Below are 17,746 nucleotides of genomic sequence, written 5' to 3'. Positions count from 1 at the left end.
TCTTATACATATTAGGCACTTGATTGGTAGGTGATACTTTTTCAGTGCATAATTAGGATAAATAAATTAAGTAAATACATGTAACTAACAGCACAGAAACCACATCCTAGAAGAGAAATCTCTTTGTCCTACTGGTCTTACTTGAGACATAAGACAGGAGAAACTGGTCCAGAACCTTAGTCCTTTCAGCCCGCATCCCAATTCCTGGTGGATGTTCGAAACAGAGGACGTCTCTCCAACAATTTACCAGACTTTTGCGATGGAGCCACTGTTTCTTTAATGCCCCACCCCATTGTTACTTTTCAGCTTGCAGTACTCTCAATAGACAAGGTTTTGCGTGTTTACTAGTAGGTGTGTAAAATCCTTCAAATCGTGTAAAATTTTCCTTAAAAAATAGCAAAGTTTTAAATATTAGTTTTAGGGTCTTGTGATTTAGTGAATAGGAATACTCTTGTTCTTCCTGTGTGTCTCCTTTGTGATTTTCAGGATACCATGCTTCAGACAGAGTCTCTGTTCCCAAGGCGCAATGAAGGTCTGCACAGAACCAGCCTGGGCTTGGCTCCTAGAGCTCCCTTTTACATAAGAAAAAGAAACTTAGCGTAGACCAAATTGTCCATGACCTAGTGCCTTATTCTGGGCTCCACTATTTAACCCACTGGCAAGGGTTCTTCAGGGATAGTTCAGGAGCCGAGTTATTCTCTTGACCTTGTCAAAGACTTCAGAAATCTAATAGAAACAAGGTGCTGAGCAAAGTTGGAAAACCTGGGCTCCTGCACCTTCTCTGTGCAAAGCTTCTCAGTGACTTTGGACCAAGATGTTAACCCTCTGGGTTATTATTTCCTTGCCAGTCAAGCTGGGAGAGCAATACCTATCTGCAAACATCAGTGGATCTGAAGATCAAATGAAAATAAGGAAATGTGCTTTGAAAAACACAGCGCCCTGTTCAGATGTAAGGGAAGCCTGGGATATAGCCTCAGGGAGAGCTTTTTATCTCTCTCTGCCCTCAGATCCGCCATCAACCAGGGGAGCCCATCTCCTCCCCAGTCTCCCAACCCTTCCACTGGAGGGTGCAAACCCACAGCCAACGCAGCTCTTGGGGCTTCACCTGCTCACTCTCTTCTGGTGATTGCGATTGCCCGCTCTTAATGCCTCCTTCTTTATTCAACTTGTTCTGATACCTTCTGTAATTAGGCAAACACCAATACTACCAACCTGTTTTTATAACGTGCAATTTATTACCCTGAAATTTATTTTATGGGTCCTTTTTCCTGTAGAATAGTATTTTGTTCTGAGTCATTAGTGTATAGACTCTCATTATTCTTTCTAATTGCTTTTTATCTGTGTATAATTTCTTGTCTCCTGATAGCTTTACAAGGTCTTGGAGGACAGGCATGTTTTCTGATACTCCATCATTTCAGCCAGCACCTAACACCAGGCTCTATGCCCTGGACACCCAGCACCCTTCAATATCAATGTGTCCTCCCTTCTCTGGGGTACAGCCCTCATCCCCTGTGTGGCAGCTACACCTCTAAAAAATCCATCCCCACTCAACTGCTCCCTTCTATCTAGCCAGGCACCTTCCTATACATCTGCATATGCCCATCTGTACCCATCTCCCGCCACACTTACTCACTACATAGTCAACTATCTCCGGTTTAGTTCCAGGACCGTGTCTTTGGAACACTATTATCTTTTCTGATCCTGGCTCCCTCATTGCTGGCCATGAGTTAGCATGTATTAAACTTGGTCTGCATTTATTCTCTGGCTGATTTGTGTACGTTAACACGGTCTCTTTCTAGTATAGTATAAAGGAGTTGAGGTCAGGAGCCCTTTCCTGCTTTCCCTTCTCTTCTAGCCTCTCTAGTTGTCTCTGGAACAGAGGTATATGTTACATAACTAAAGAGCTCTCAGTCCATCTTGAGCATGCTAAGTTCTTTATGAACCACCACATTCTTCTTATTTCACAAAACAGTAAAGACCTCTGAAAGACCAACCACTGGGTTTTAGTGTACATGGTGCACCTAGTAAACACTCAATAAATGATCCATTTACTAGAATGTGTGATAACCCGGCTGGTCCCCCAAACACTCCATCAGCACAGACGGCACCCAGGGCACTACAGACAGAGAGGGGTGCTCAGCAGCTGTCACACAGTCAGTGCCAGGATCAAAAACGAAGTGCCTGTCAGTTGGTCAGGCACAAAGGGGAGCTGGCCTGGATTCTCTTTTTTCTTTTTAAATCCTGTAGCTCTTACATTTTCCTATATGTGGCCCTTCAAGGGGAGGCAGAATTCTGGCTCTGTGCTTACGCTCCCAGAATTGGGGTTCTTAGCCCTAAGAACTGCTGAGAATGAGTGTGTCACTTCCTATCAAGGGCAGACCACAGAAGCCAAGTCTCCTTAGAAGCTGGAGCAGTGCTAGAACCACAGCCAAGTTTCGCTTTCTGCACCTGCAGCCCCCATTTTCTCATCTCTCACTTGCTCCTTAACTCTTTGCTGTCTGGATTTGGCCCACAGCCCAGCACACCTTAACTACATGTGGTGCCAAACACATAGTTTTTAACTTTTCTGTTGTCCTCAGAACTGCCAATATGTTCATATATAGTCTCGTCTTCCACGAACTCTCTCCAACTTCTGGTCCTACCAGCCACCCCATTCTTCTCAAACTCATCCTTTCCGGACTCCTCGGTGCTCCTCCAGGATTTCTGTTGTTCCTTCTCTGCATCTTCTCTGATCCTCTCTTATTCTGACTTTCTCTTTAGGGTGGGCCACGGGGTCCTCCCTCCTTCCCTCTTGACTTCATTCCCTGTAATTCTCTCTTTTGATAAATCTCTGGCTTTACGCTCTGTACAATGTTGCCAACTGCTGCCTTAACAACTCATCTCCTCATACACCAACCAGAGTCTCTCTTTGATTTCTGTAATTCTGTTCATGTGTCCCCACTCTTCCAGGTGCCCGGGGCAGGGGCAAACATACTGGAACCATCTCTGACTTTAGTTACAGAGGGAAACAGATGAATCAAGAATGACTCCTCACTATTATTTTTTGCTGGAGAACCTGAGTAGAGAATGATAACTTTATGATGTTTAAAATCTAGGGGGTAGAGTGAGGGAGGAAGGGCAGAGTAGCGGGTATAATCCAAACAAGAAATGGATAATTCCAATAGTGTATGAAGAACACAAGATGGAGTAATTTTGCCCAACCCAGATTAGGGGAAAGGCGTGGTCAGGAAAAAAAGAGAAAGTATAATTTTGTCATTTTATGACCGTTGCCCAGTTAAAAAATGGCTTCCCACTGCCTACTTAATTAAGCGTAAGTAAGACCCAGAATGTGGGAGGAAAACTCTCTAAGTCATGACCATAATATTCTTTTCCAACTTTATCTGCCACAATCCCCCCCACTTCATTCCTAACCTGAAAAGAACTAGACTAGACACCTTTTCCCAAATGCTTCTTGGGTATTTATTTCCACTTAAATACCTCTGTCTACATGGCTTCCTTTCTACGTTGTGTTTGCCCCCACCCTCCACCATCTCAACTCTCCAAAAGCTCCTTCCACCCTTCAAGACCCATCTTGAGTGCTGACTACTATAAAGAGGCATTTCCTGGTCCCTCCACCCCACCTCCACTGAGAACATAGAGGTGGGTCACCCTCGTGTAGATGGCCCTGGCCCTTTCTCTGTGACTTTCTGTTGAGCCTCATGGTCTGCCATATAATATTTCAGTTGCATCTCTTTCTGTCCCCTGAGTTATAGAGGAGAACCTTCTGGATTGTAAGCTTTGAAGGGCAAAAACACTGTTACTCATCCTTTAATACCTCCCCCAGAACTACACCAAGCCATTGCATACACTAGATACATACTTTAAAAATTTTCTCTTGTCTTTATCGCTTCCCCTTGAATTCAGCCAATTTGCATTAAGTGCCACTACACAGGCACAGCTTCCAATCCTAGCGGGTACTCAGCCCCATCACTTTTTTGAAGAGTGCAGAGATGGTTTTCTGGAGGATCCTTCCAAAGTCGACAGCATCCTTATCTCTTCCCAGTGACAGGCCAGTCTTTGGAAGGCATGCTTTCCTGATTTCTCTAGCCAAGAAAAGCTCCATGTTGTAGCAATGCCAAGCCTGTCAAAATGTTACTTCTTTGCATCCACACCTGAATCTGCATAATTCTCCAAAGCCACAGAGGTATAAATAAAAACTTCCAACAGGACAGGGGAACGTTTGCCAACTGTGAGAAGATAAATGGCCTGGGGACTTCATGCTCCAAAGGCAGAATGGCTGGATTTCTTATTTCAGTGTAGCAAAAGAGATGCTGTGAGGCTAAGATTTTTTTTGTTTTCACTGCCAGAAAGTTATGGGTCACGACATTTAATTTGATTAATTCCTGGTTTCCAAAAGGAAACCTTAGGAGGAACCTTGGGAGGCTCAATAGAATAAGTATGCGCAATTGTTAAGACAGGAAAGGAAAAAAAAATGACTTCCATCAGAGCCCACATAGATTGTTTCCAGTCCCGAACATGGGTCCCCAGAGGTAGCCTGGAAACCAAATTATTGTCAAAGAGATGCTTACCTTTTACAATAGCTCTCAGCAAAAGAAAACATATAGCTTAACATCTTTCCCACAACTTACCTTTCTGTTTTCTCTCTCTTTTATTGTGTCTCCCTCTTCCTTTCCCCTTCCCTCTCCCAAATGCTATGCTTCCTTGTCTTCCCAGTCTGAGCTCTTCTATCAGTTAGACATGTATCCCTGAATGCGTCACTTGCCTTCTTAAGCCTCAGTGTGCTAACCAGCAAAGTAAGGTGTTTATACTACACTAATGATCTTTTACTTCCAAGTCTAAATATAAATGCAAGCTTGTTCTGGCTGTGCCCATACAGTTGGTCATTTTAGGGCTCTAACCTGTTTGTTTCTAAGATGATGACTGGCTTCAGCCCACACAAGGAGCGAGCTCATTCGTTGGTGGGAGTCAAATATGAGAAGTTTTTCTGAAAGGTGAGATCAAATAGCTAAGTGAAGTGGCTGGAACCCAAAATAAATGGACCGAATCACACAGATTAATACATGGACCAGAGGGATGTGTTGTGAAACATCATTAAACAGCTACTCAGTTGGCCAACATGGCCAATAACTTGGGCATTTTATTCCTACCTGCCCCATCTGAATGTGTGTGTGCGTGTTTGCATTTAAATTCCTTTTTGTGACTCTGAGATTTTTAGACTCCTAGACTGTCAGGTCTGGTCAGAACCTTTACTGTCATAATTGCACTTGAGAACAGCAAGAGTCAAAAAGATGAGTTCTCTCAGCCCGTTGGTGCAGGAAACAAGACTCGGGCAGGCACCCAGAATCCCACCGAACCACGCGGCAGCCATTGGCTAATTCACCTTTCATTTCCTCCCACAGGATGGCCTACAATTCCACCAGGATTAACGTTAAACAGTCTACACTTCATCAGCTTTCCGTTTTTACCCTTTCTTTTTTCCTGGTCTTAACTTTCTCCTCCCATGAGTCCTCTTATCCCCTCTATTCCATTTTTAGAAGACTCTCCTCACACATGTTTTTTTTGCATAGTTTTCATGGCATTTCATGCGTGTGGTTAATTCCCTCATCTGGATGATTGCGTGGAGGAGGTTTTGTATTATTCTTGGCTCGGGCATTCATTTCCTGCTGGTGAGTGACACCAGGCTGCCTCCCGAAATGCCCCACTACACTGATAAGAGGAGCCAGCAAAGGGCAAGACAGAGCCACAAGGAGAAGTGGAGTCAGCCCGGCTCAAGGGAATCCAGCTCCCTGGTGACAGGACTCTGATGTCTGGGAGGTGAGCCTAGGATTAGTTCTCAGCATCTGCTCATCACGAGGAAAGTACTTGACAATGGGGGACTCGGGATGGCTACCTGAATAATAATGACACCTAAATGAACTCTTCTCACTGCTTGTCCAACATCTGATGGGAGCCTGGACAGCAGTGGTCAAAGAAGTCTGAGGTTCCTGACATAAACTGAGGTCAAAGTGTTCAAAGATTGTTTCCAAATGGTCTCAACCAAAAAAGCATCGCTCACACCAGAGACCTCTTCCACCGCCTTATGATAGCTTGGCTTTGAGAGAACATTCTGACTATGTCTTGTCAATGCTGGACTGGTTTGCTCCTCTGGGAATCTGCTGCATGTCGGCATATGCAAACTAGTGATGCCTGGTGGGAGTGAGGTGCCAACGAGGGCGGATGAGACTTCTTCCGACTCCGAGTCTGTGGATTCCGCCTTCCCATTACCAATTCGTTATTTGGCCCCAGGCAAGCATTTTTATAAATGGAGATTTAGCAGATGGTATACATTTAGAAAACAGGTCACAAGAGCCACTGCCTTCTAAAACCAAATGAGGAGAAGGAGTAAAATGCAGAAACAAGATAAGGAGTCTGTGTGACTTCTGAGCTCTAGGTGTGCTGTTAGGGGGCTAACATAACAAAGCATCCATCTGCTGGGGCAGGGGGATGGAGAATGAATGACGTTCTGAGCACGAAAGAGAAAATGCAGTGTGCAACTGTTGCTACTGTGAAATGGGGTCTCTATGTCCTTTCTCCGAAATGGTAACAACGGACATTTATGTGGTGCCTTTCATCAGTTCTGACCACAGAGAGTGCTCCAAGTCTTCTTTTGATGCAGCTCCTAAATCTGGTCCTCAGTAGGCTAAAGGATGACATCTATACTTATGTCATATATATTTAGATAAGACTAGCTCGTGTGACATAGGCCCTTGAGATGCTACCAAAATGAATCTAGAACAGAGAAGGAGAAATTGGAGGGAGAGAGAAGCGGTGGGAGGGGCAGATGTATATTTCCATTCATGACCAGTATCCTCCAGCCAAATAGCACCTTGACCCAGATAGAGTCTCAGAGATATGAATGCCTTGGGCAACCTGAGTCTCATCCTACCTGCCTTACATCTTTCAGTGACAACTGGCACTGTATATTACATTGAGGTGAACACTCTTCAGGGAATCTTGACAAACTCTGACATTAGGCTCCTTGTGTCACCAAGGACATGTTTCCACAGATGCTTCAGGGGTCCAGGAATAGAGGGGGCATTTGAGATACAGGCAAGGAGAGGCCAAGGTTGGAAGGAAGAGAAATGATAAAGAACCCGACCTGTGCCAGTTAAGGTATTCAACAATATGTGTAGGTAGGTACAACAGGCATAACTCATCCAGACACAGAAGCCACTAAGAATTATGATTCATTAAAATGTTGAGGAAAGATAAACGCATATAACACGGAGATGGACACAAAGCAGTGACCACAGTAACTCAGAGAACTGGGTTTCAGTATGGACAGAGGTGGGAGCTCTGTCCATGTAGGTGTTTCCAGGCTGATATTTGACTAGGTCAGGCCATAAGGACTCCTTCAATCTTTGGGGGATGAATGAAGGGATGTCTTCTTGTCTTAATCATTCTCTTTGGCAACCATCACACGATAGCCGCACGGAAGCCTTCGGGGAAGGCTTGTAAACAGAGGATGGATGGGGGTCTGAGAGGAAGGGTGGTGGTGGAATATAGAAGCAACGTGCTGGGGACAAGGACCTGTGTTCTAGACTTGGCCTGAACTAGACGAGTGACATGGTATTGAGCTGCAGCGCAGGGTAAAAACCCCTGGGCTTAGAATCAAAAGTGACAGTTTTCTGAACCTGGCCAGGTCACTTTACCTCTGAGCCTCAGTGTCCTGGTTTATAAAATTAGAATGCAAACACCTCTCTTCTAAAACTGCAAGAAGAGTGTTATGGAGATGTATGTAAAATGGCTTTAAGAACTAAAACATGTTACATGAAAAAGGTGTGGCCCAACCCCATGAGTTACAGATTGGCAGGCGGTGCGCATGAGTGAAGTGCTTAAGGGCATCCAGGGATTCATAACAAAGCTGGGACCAGTGCCTGAAGCTTAGGCTGAACCCAGCTTTCTTTCATGATATGGTCATGATGCCTACTTATTTGATGATAAACAAGTAAGACGGTGTTGGGAGGAAGAATGTTAAAGTGTGGCCACTGTGTGAATGGGGGCAAACACAAGGAACAGTGTACAGCTGGAGAAGGCACCTTCAGAGACACACACAGTGACCGAGAAATTTCCACCGGCACCCAGAAACATGGTTCAACCCCAAAAAAACATCCCAGGAAGACTGCTGAGAAACCTAGTGAGCAACAACAGCTGGTTTTAGCTTTTGAGAGCCTGCTCCTCAAGTCTGTTATGTTAGGGTTCTTGCTTGTGGGTTCTCGGCAATATGACACCATTGTCATTTTTTTTTTTTTTTTAGCTAAACAAGTCAAGAAAACAACAAGAAAAAAAAAGAAAGAAAAAGGAACAAAAGAACACTCTCTGCCCATGGCTAGTTTTGGTCCTGAGTCAATTCTAGCACGCTGAAAGAGAAAGCAATAGTATTTCTCATGGGAAAGCTTGATCTAGCAACTTCTTCCCAAGTGGACTTGACTTGGGCTTTGCACAGAAAAACCAAGCACCTTCAACAAAGCCTGATGATGAGAAATGGGAAACCCAGATGAGAACATCCACTTTGGGCAGACACAAAGCACAGGCCATTTATCACCCCAGCAAATGAAGGGGACATGACTGCTAATTGGTCTCTTCATTAACCAAGGAGAACATCTACCACGGCAACTCACAAGCTACTGGCAATTTGGGATGATCTTTAAGTGGCTTCTAACTCATAATCATATTTCTTCCTGAAATCTGTCGGCTTAGAGAATGTCTCTAATTCCTCACGAATTGTCTGCCCTCGCCTTCACTAATTATAAACTCTCTGGGAAGAGAAAGGACAATTATGGGGTACACATAATAAACAGAGGTGAGACACTACACCCAAACCTTAAACAGGGATGATTAGCCCTTTAAAACCAACCTTTGGCTGGGGGGGTTTGTGCTATTTTGGGGCAAGAGGAACATGAGAAATCCTTTCAGCTTCTGCAGCTCCCAGGGGAGGAGTTGCCTAGTAAATTACTGCTGTGTTTTACAGGAGTCTTGTCTCCATGATGTGCGAAGGGGACAAAGGGATACTTCTGCAGACCTGTGATGCTTCCACGGCAAGGAAAGATAGTATGGGTGGCCAGGTAGCAAGGAAATTCTGCCAGCAACTGATAAGGAGTGAACTCTGGAGTTTAGAGATTAGTGGGCAGGTTCCTTTCCTAGGACACAGGCCAAGAGATGCATGAGTAAGGTCCCCTTGAGGGCAGAGGGCCTGCAGCATCTTTCAGCAAGGCTCCCTCCCTTTCCTGCAGCAAAATGATAGGCTTCACCTTGGGGGCCTGCCCAAGGCAGCTTATCAAATGCCCATGAACAAAGAGAAGACAGTATAGCCTGGGCCTAGGGCTCCCTTATCAGGTAGACTTCAGGACTCACTGATCATCAGCTCCCAATGGCTCAGCTGCAGAATTCTCAACCTAGGATGTGTGACCTCTAGAGAATGCATGTCGGATAAACTAGACTGACATTCACATCCAGCCGTGACATTCTTGGGATCTTGTTTGTATTCTTAGTGAGTATTAGAGGCTTTACCCAACTAGAAAACTGCACCATCCAATCAGATGAAAATGTAAGAAGAGAACCTTTAATAAAAAGCATGAAGGTAGTGTGTATGGTTGTAGTCTGGGTAGCCTCTGGTGCTGCCTCTGGGCCCATAGTTTTCAGGAAATGGCTCCGAGAGAGAGTAAAGTGTAAAGACAGTAAATCCCAAGTAAACAATGTATAAAATGTGCAGCACACTCACATGTGCAAGAATGTTCATGTGGCTCCTACCTCTTTGCAAACCAGTGCAAGCAATGTGGCGGACATTTCCAAGATGGTGGACCTCTAAATAGCCAACCCGGGCAGTTTAGTAACAAGATAGCCCCAGTTTGAAGAAAAACTTGGCCTTACCTGGAGATAGGGAGGAGTCGTAAGAACTTCTCTCCTTGCGGTTCATCTTGAAGGCTTGGATGTCCTTTTCCCTGTATGTCCCAAAGCCTTCATAGCTCCTTCTTTTACTCCCACTCAAGTCACTGTCCCACTTGTCATTTGAAGGGTTCATGTCACTGAACACGTCCAGGCTCTCTGCTCTTGTGCTGCCACCGTCCCCAACACTGCCAGAGTACCTCTTTGTGCATGAGTCCACAGGCTCACTGCTCAAGTCACCTTTGTCCTTGGCCTGCGTCCAATGCTGGGCATCAGAAAGGGACAGCGTAGACAGGGTGTCCACCTCGAAGTTGTTCTTAGAAGCTTTGTGGCTGGCTTCACTGTGCTGGTGCTTCTGCTTCTCCTTATGCTTGTTCTTCTCACTCAACAGTGGGAGCTCTTTGTCTGTACTACTCAGCCGCTCACTCAGGATGTGGCTGGAGAAGCCTGTGGCTTTGCCTGCAAAGAGACCACTCAGGTTGTCGTGGGTCCCCAGGATCCGGTCTTCCTTGTGCTTATGCTTGTGTTTATGTTTCCTCTTGTGGAGCCGACCGCTGGACAGGCTGGCACTGCCGACCTTGGGAGGATTCAAGGATGGCTGCATGTCACCAAGGCCCATGCTCACAGGTCCCTGCAGGTGTACTCCATGCTTTGCTTTATGCTTCGCTGTACCGGACATCTTCACGTGGGAGCTCGTGTGGAACTGAGGTGGCGGCACTGTTGGCCTCATGAATGGGGAAGCTGCTCCGAGCGTGTGCGATAGGTACAAAGGAGCTGGGTACTGACTGTAATAACCAAGGTTCATCATAGGCATTGATGTGTAAGGCATTCCATAGGGTGCATAGTAACTTCCACTGGGAATAGGGTAGCTGAACCCTTGTAAAAAAGGCACCTTTGTCATGGTGTCATTGGTTTTTGCAGGCCTACCACGCTTCTTCTTTGACTTCAAATCTGAAGTCCTACGAAGATAGAGCAACGGGTCATACTGGATATATGGCACCGGGTAATAGTGATCAAAATTAACCCGAAAAATGCTGGGATACGGATTCTCGTGGTAAAAGGTGTAACTCCGGTGGGAGATCCTGAACACCTGGAACTTGGTGACGAGCTCTTCCAGGTCTGCCAGGAACTGGAGATCGTCCCGGTTTTGCAGGCTTTTCCGCTTCCTCTTGTGCTTTGGCTTCTTGAGGCTTTCGTGGGCCAGGAAGTTGTCCACAATGAGATGCTTCTGCCGGTGGCCATGCCGGTTCTTTGTGCTGGTGTCGGACGGGATGGCCTCCGGGTTGTCCAGGGAGCAGAAATCAAAAGAGTACCTCCGTCGGGATTCTGAACTCTTCTCCGCCTGGTCAGACGTGCTGTTGTTGTCCGTCCCAATGCCACTGTCGCTTGGGATCGTCTCCTCACTGTGTGACTCGCTCACAGGGGACAGCGTTATCTCCTTGAGTGACCCGATCTCGCAAAGGTGTGAAGGTGAGTTGGCCATCAGCCTGGGTGGAGACAGCTTCCAGGTTCCGCTATGTATTCCCTTTTGGGTTTTGGTTGGAAGAGCACTGATGGGCTGGAGATTTGGCATAGTTTTCAACTCTGAAAAACTGGTTTCAGTGCTGGCGGGGCTCAGGTTGCCATTGGACCCACCTAACTGTGCGGAAAGTGGGTGCATAGTTGCTGGTGAAGACGCCACAAGTGACTGAAAGGTGGAAGGCACGGCTGGAACATCCGGCTGGCTGGAGACAGGCCTTGGGTGCTTGATGGCTGTTTTGGGTTCTTCGGAAGGGGGCGGCAGCTCCGCTCGCGGCTTCCGGCCCCTCTTCTTGCCAATGTAGATGGTTCCCCTCTTGCTGACATTGATCTGCTTGCCCAGTTTGCTCTCGATCGCTGCTGCCCCGGGGCTGGTCTCTGGGGGCGCTTTAGCCTTCAGAGCGATGTTGCTGGAGCAGGACAAGATCTGGTTCAAGATATTTTTCCTCTTGAGTGTTTTCATCTTATTGATAGTTTTGATGGTCTTCTTATCCAACACCCCAAGCTTTCCAACTTTTTTGTGAAACTTCATCTCGCTCATGGGTTTGTCCTCTCCTGGCACGAGTTGGGCCAACTTAGCTAAACTGCGTCGTCTCTTTCTTTTCTTGGTGCCAGGAAACTCCCGGCTGATGGGACTGACCGGACTGGTGGAAGTCCCCTCATGAATCGTCTCAACTGTGAGCAAAGGCTGCTTCTTTGGTCGTCCCCGCTTCTTTTTGACTGGTGTGATCACAGTAAGACTGTCTGTGTTGGTGTACAGAGGGCTGGATGGAGTGATGGGATACGCAGACGGCGGCTCCACCATCAGTTTGTCGGATGCGGCCATGACCGCCTCCCGAAGCATACTGGTGGGTTTGGGTTTGCTGCACGTCCACCTCCGTTTTGCAGCAAATTTTGGATGTTGGATTTCTGGCAGCTTTCTGGATGGAGAGTGATCTGTGCACGTTGGAGGCGTCATGACCATGGTTGGCTTCCGCTGCTTAGGCAGGCCTCCTGGGACAACTTTCTCGGTGTTTCCACCAGTTTCAAGGCCAATGGAGGGGGACTCGTTCTCTATCATTTTACCCAACTTTGGGACACGGGGATCTTTCTTACTTCCCTCAGGGTTGGAAAGTATCCTATTAACTACTTCACTGCTCATAGTGATTCCAGACGCCAGGGCTTTCTCTGGCAAGATCTTTTCCACCACTGCTTTGATGGACTGTCTCTTTTTCCTTTTATGGCTGGTTGGATCTAGACAGGGTGCCTTGATAGGGATAGTAATCCGCACGTGACTGGGGTCATTTTCAGGATTACTGACGGAACTCACATTCTGCCTGGCTGGCGACGCCTCCTGGGCATGATCTGCAGAGTAGCCTTCTCTTTTCCCTTCCGTATTGTCAAATGCTTTCTGGGCATTCTTGACCCAGTCCAGGTCTGGGTTTGGTATGGTTTGACTTATCACATCTTTTTTACTGGACTTTTTCTTGCTGCTTAGAGTGGGTGGTTCTGGGGGCTCCTTTGCTCCTCCCCCATCTTGATCCACCAAGGGCTGAAGCCCACTGCACTCAGCAGAGCTGCTGGGCGGGCCTGGTGAGCTGTGGCTGCTCGGGGATGGAACCACACCTCCCAAGAGCAGGTCTTTGCTACTGTTGGACAGCTGACTCCATGTGCTCCCTGCGCTGCCTTTCTTACCCTGGGCCTTCGAAAAGGAGGCCACGGGCTCAAGAGCTGGGATCTTGCTGGTGCTTGCAGTTTCTCTGCCAGATTCTGGACTGATGAAGCAATTCTGAGTGGCAGGCCCACTGTCAGAGTTGGTGGACCAGTCCATGTGGTTCTGGCTGCTGCTTTTTTGCTGGTGCTTTGGTTTTAAGGTGTCACCGGTGAAGTCTTGTGGGAGGGCTGGGTCATAATGGAGAGCTGAGTGTTTCTGTGGCCGCTCGTAAGCCTAAAGGTGAGCAGGGTGGAGAGGGAGAGAGAGAGAAACAAAGATGAGCATATTGGAGCTGTTTAAAATATAAAGTCAAGAGGCTTAAATGATGTGAAAGTTGGAAACAGCCACCTTTACTCACAGAACGCCTTAGAGAGGGTTTCTCTCTCAGTTGCAGTAGTAAATATATGACGCACTGGTTTTAAACATTAATGTGGCTGCCTTAATCATGTCTTCCCCTCTCCTCGCCAAATAACAGAAACTTTAACCTATCTTAGTCAAGTGCGATCCGAGAATGGAAACTGTTTGGAGAGAGGAGATGACCTAAATGTCATTTTGCTCAATGTGTGCATTTTGCAAATGAAGCTGAAACCTCAACAACAGAGTGTCCTGCCCGAGGTGGCAGCGTCCAGGAGAGAATCTGAGCTGCCCGACTCCCCGTGTTCTTTTGCCCAGCTCGAGCTGCCTCTTCTACCCATCCTGGCCTCTCCTCCGGGCTGCCTCTGATTGCAATCCATGTCTGTTTGTACTTTATCCTGAATCTCGACATCTCTGTACTCCACAAGTGGCTCATTAGGAACCACTGTGACAAGGCAAAGCAGCACAAATGGAGGAATTCAGGTGGCAGTTTGAAGACCGCAAGGGGGAAGTGGGCCGAAGGCATGGATCAAAAATGGAAGACCCTTCAAGCCTTTGGCAGCTCCAGGAGTGGGGCTGCATCTGGGAGTTAGTCCTCTAAGGCGTCCTTAAGCCCACATTAGGCAGTGACTGCTCTCTTGAGGAAACTCTTGGATACTCGCAAAAGGAACCTTGAGTCTCCTGGACAAATGTGCCAGGAAAAAATCATTATCATTCAAGATCACGCCTCTGAACCTGTCAGCCGTGTTTTCCCTACATTGATTCTAAATGAATGTCTTCAGACTCCGGCACCTTCCTTAGGGAAGGCACGACCTGTGCTAGGGGCAAAGTATAACCAGCATCTATAAAATCATGAAGGGGATGGAGAGTGAACATATCATTCTGAAATATTAAAACTTTGTAATAGAGACACTTGCATTGTTCCAGATAGATTTCAAGCCACACTACCAGTACAAAGAAGCATCCCTCAAAGCTTATTAGAAGTCTGTTTTTATGCATCGAGTAGTAAACTTACAGCATACATTACCCTAAGATTTGTTAAGGAAGTGAAAATGTTAATAAAATTACAGAAAGCTATGGATAATATCCCCACTGAGAAGTATATGATGATTGGTCTTGTGAATTTAGGAAGTTTTAGCCTGTAATATGCATCTGCCTGTGTATCCATCTATCCATCCATCCATCCATCCATCCGTCCATCCATCATCTATCTATATCTATTTGCCATTGATGCTTTAGAATTTATGCTTTAATTGAAAATACTTCTCACAGTCTCTGTTAAGAGTCAAAGCACAGATGTCAGGAAGCATTACGAGTAAAATTTAATGGAGTAAAATAACCAGGGTTTCCTCCAGACTAGTTCCTGGAATCCCTAGGCTTATTTTCTGCCCCCTTGTTTTATGAAATCCTGTTTATACTTCCAACACTAGACTCTGTTTCTTGAGTAGCATGAGAGAGTTTCCCCAGGCTAAGTCTTTAAGTGCCCAGAAGAAGATTAAGAAAAAAATTGATTGACCTTTTTCTTCATTGTGTAGTTAAGAGTGGACGCACCAACACATGTCGACATCCACAGAATGAATCCTGCCCCTTGACTTTGTTTACTAGGAGGTATGGCTGCTGTGGATGTAGGCTGCTCTCCCATTTTTTTGAAAAAAATATAAAAATCTTATTCATGGCATAAAATATTAAATGCACTTACTTAATATGAATCAGGGCTTTGTTAACTCCTGACTGATGCTTTGGATTTTGGTTGGCATGATGGGCATACTCGCAGGATGACAGCCTACGAGCGGACTGAAAGTTTCCCAGCCCTAAGGGCGGCAGCAGAGTTGATTACTTTCACTAGAACAACATTTTCTGAGAGTTAGTGGTGGCACTTATTAAAAATTGTAGTGGGACAAAAGGTGTAAGTTATTGCTTTGGGCTTGGGCAAAATGGGACTTGGAGTCACTTTCCCTCAGCCTCCTGCCACCAGCCCTTTTGTTTTTGAGATCAGGACCCCGAAGTCCCCAAGGGGGCTTCATGGTGGTACTGGGATCTTGGTCACTGACTCCAACCATGTTTTCTCTGTTGCCTCATCTTATTCTTCATGTCTATCGGAGTCCTTAATTAACTCTTTATGTTCTCAGCTGAATCCTAGGAGCCCCCCTACCTTATAGAAATATTCCTATTACACATTTTTATAATAAAACCACGGATCTCATCTTGGGTGTACTTACCATAGTTTTCCTTTTACATTTGACTTGTGGACTAAGTTAACATCTTTCTCCCTTTCTGTCCTATAGGTATACCATCACAGAGGTAGCAAGCACAGTGCCCGGCAAAGAGTAGGCACTCAGTAAATATTTACTGAATAAATAAAGGAACATACATTTTACTACGGGTATTTTCATTTTATCAACAATGAGATTAATGACCTATGTATTGCAACATGTTGTCTGCAAACATAATCACCCCTCCAGCCTAATTTCTTTTGCCATTCCTTCTGCATGAACTGTCATCTCTCATAAAAGCTGTGACATCCACCACAATGCTTATATGTGCCATTTGTTTGTGTACTTTTCTCTCTCCCTCTCATAGACTGTAAGTACCTTGAGATCAGAGACTCTCTCATTTATCTTTTTATCCCCAGTGCCTACCACAAAGAAAACCACCCAGAACATTTTCAATAAATGTTTGTTGAATGAATAAACAAAATAACGATTGAGCTGGCTACCACCATGACAAAGTATATGGCTGCACACGAAAGACAATAAAACCGCCCATCAATTGTTTGGTAACGGCTCATAGTGAAACTGGACCCCTTACATATATTAGGTGTTGAACAACAACAAAAAATGTTTCTCAAATTCTTAAGGACTACAGGTACTTGCAAGGTAACTCCCATTCAGTGCAATTTTCACTGTTAGTCCTCCCCCAGCTCCTGTTAATTGTTTCACTTTGCAATGAGCTCTGCCTTGGGGGAAGACCACAGGACTGTCAGGAGGGTGGGTTTCACTCTGGCAGCTGAAAGGTGGGGCCTGCTCACTTACACCCGGGCAGACCAGCTGAAAGTAATGCAGTTACGCGTGCCTGGTTCCCCGTGCTTCCATCTGGACCCTGCCTGATCCCATTGTTCCATCCTATCAGCCGCAATTTGCCCTGCTGGGAGAGCCAGGCAATCAAAGGGCAGGATGGACAAAAGGGAAGCCCAACAAAGGATCGGGAGTAATGGGGGGAAATTGTGCTTTCAACCCTACACTCAGGATGAGCTGAAGTGAAGGGGCACAGAGGACTGAGAAGGGGTGCTTTCTAAGGGGTCTGGCAGAACGAGGCTTTTTTCTCGCAGTGGCTGATGGCTGCATCCTGCTGCATTTCAGGAAATCCCATTTCTTCATCTGTCAGCCATGACATATTATACACACAATGGTGAGGCTGTCAGTTCCAATACGTCCTTCACTGAGAATTGAGCACTTACTCCACTGAGACAGACACAGACATGGCAACCAGGCCCCTGGCTGAAGGTGGGGGCAAGCGGGAGAAGTACAGGTTCTCTCTCCCTCCCTGCTCCAGCAGTCTGGGGGGACGATTCCCCTTGGGGGTCTCTGACTGGGGGCTTTATTAACCCACGCAGCGCAGGTTTCCATGTCCCCTTCAGATGATGAATTTTTCTGGGGGGTAACACCTGAATCTTTTAAGGCCTTTATACCACCCTCAGCCCTCACAGGGCCATCTCCTGAAATGGTTCACAAGTAACGGAAGAAGTGATGATATTGTACATTGGGCCAGTTATTTTTGTGGAAAACTCTTAACACCAACTAAGTATGTCTCTTGGCGGTTCCCCCACCCCTATGAATGGACTGTTTGTGGAACGCACAGTCATTTCGAAGGTGTGGCTTGCTTTAATAGGAACAGTGCTTTCCATGCATGTTGAGCCCAGGCCAGATGCTCAGCAGTAAAACACCATTCTGACAACCCTGGACGGATTTCTCTGCTAGAGGATGTGTCTGCAGAAGCAAGTCTTTTGGTAACGCGAGGAATTCTTTTGTAGAGCAGATAGCTATCTCCTCCCCAGAACTAATGTGTAAATAATATACGTCTAAATTTTGCACAAGTCAGATTTCTTTTTAGAAAGCTCTTTATTTTCTTTTACATTTTAAAAGGAGCATTATCTCACTGCCTAACAACTCGAAGATCCACACAAGCGGGAAGAAAACGAGTCACTCGGCCTGGCCTCAGCTCAGGCTTATCTAAAAAGCAAGGTTTGTCTCAAGGAGA

General features: G+C 46.1%; 1 protein-coding gene across 5 annotated transcripts in view; it reads right to left on the bottom strand.

Moving 5' to 3' along the window:
• The window catches only part of SETBP1 (SET binding protein 1), a 348,007-nt gene that overhangs the window by 89,008 nt on the left and 241,253 nt on the right, over positions 1-17,746 (bottom strand). For all 5 annotated transcript variants that reach the window (XM_053664235.1, XM_053664238.1, XM_053664239.1 and 2 more), the window contains exon 4: positions 9,910-13,369. In XM_053664235.1, coding sequence (XP_053520210.1) covers positions 9,910-13,369 — 3,460 coding nt within the window. The remainder of the gene's footprint in view (positions 1-9,909; positions 13,370-17,746) is intronic.

The sequence above is a fragment of the Artibeus jamaicensis genome, unplaced genomic scaffold, assembly GCF_021234435.1.
Source record: "Artibeus jamaicensis isolate MK-2021 breed Jamaican fruit bat unplaced genomic scaffold, CSHL_Jam_final contig_354, whole genome shotgun sequence".
NCBI lineage: Eukaryota > Metazoa > Chordata > Mammalia > Chiroptera > Phyllostomidae > Artibeus > Artibeus jamaicensis.
The sequence above is the reverse complement of the archived record's forward strand: the minus strand, read 5'-3'. Positions and strand labels throughout refer to the sequence as shown.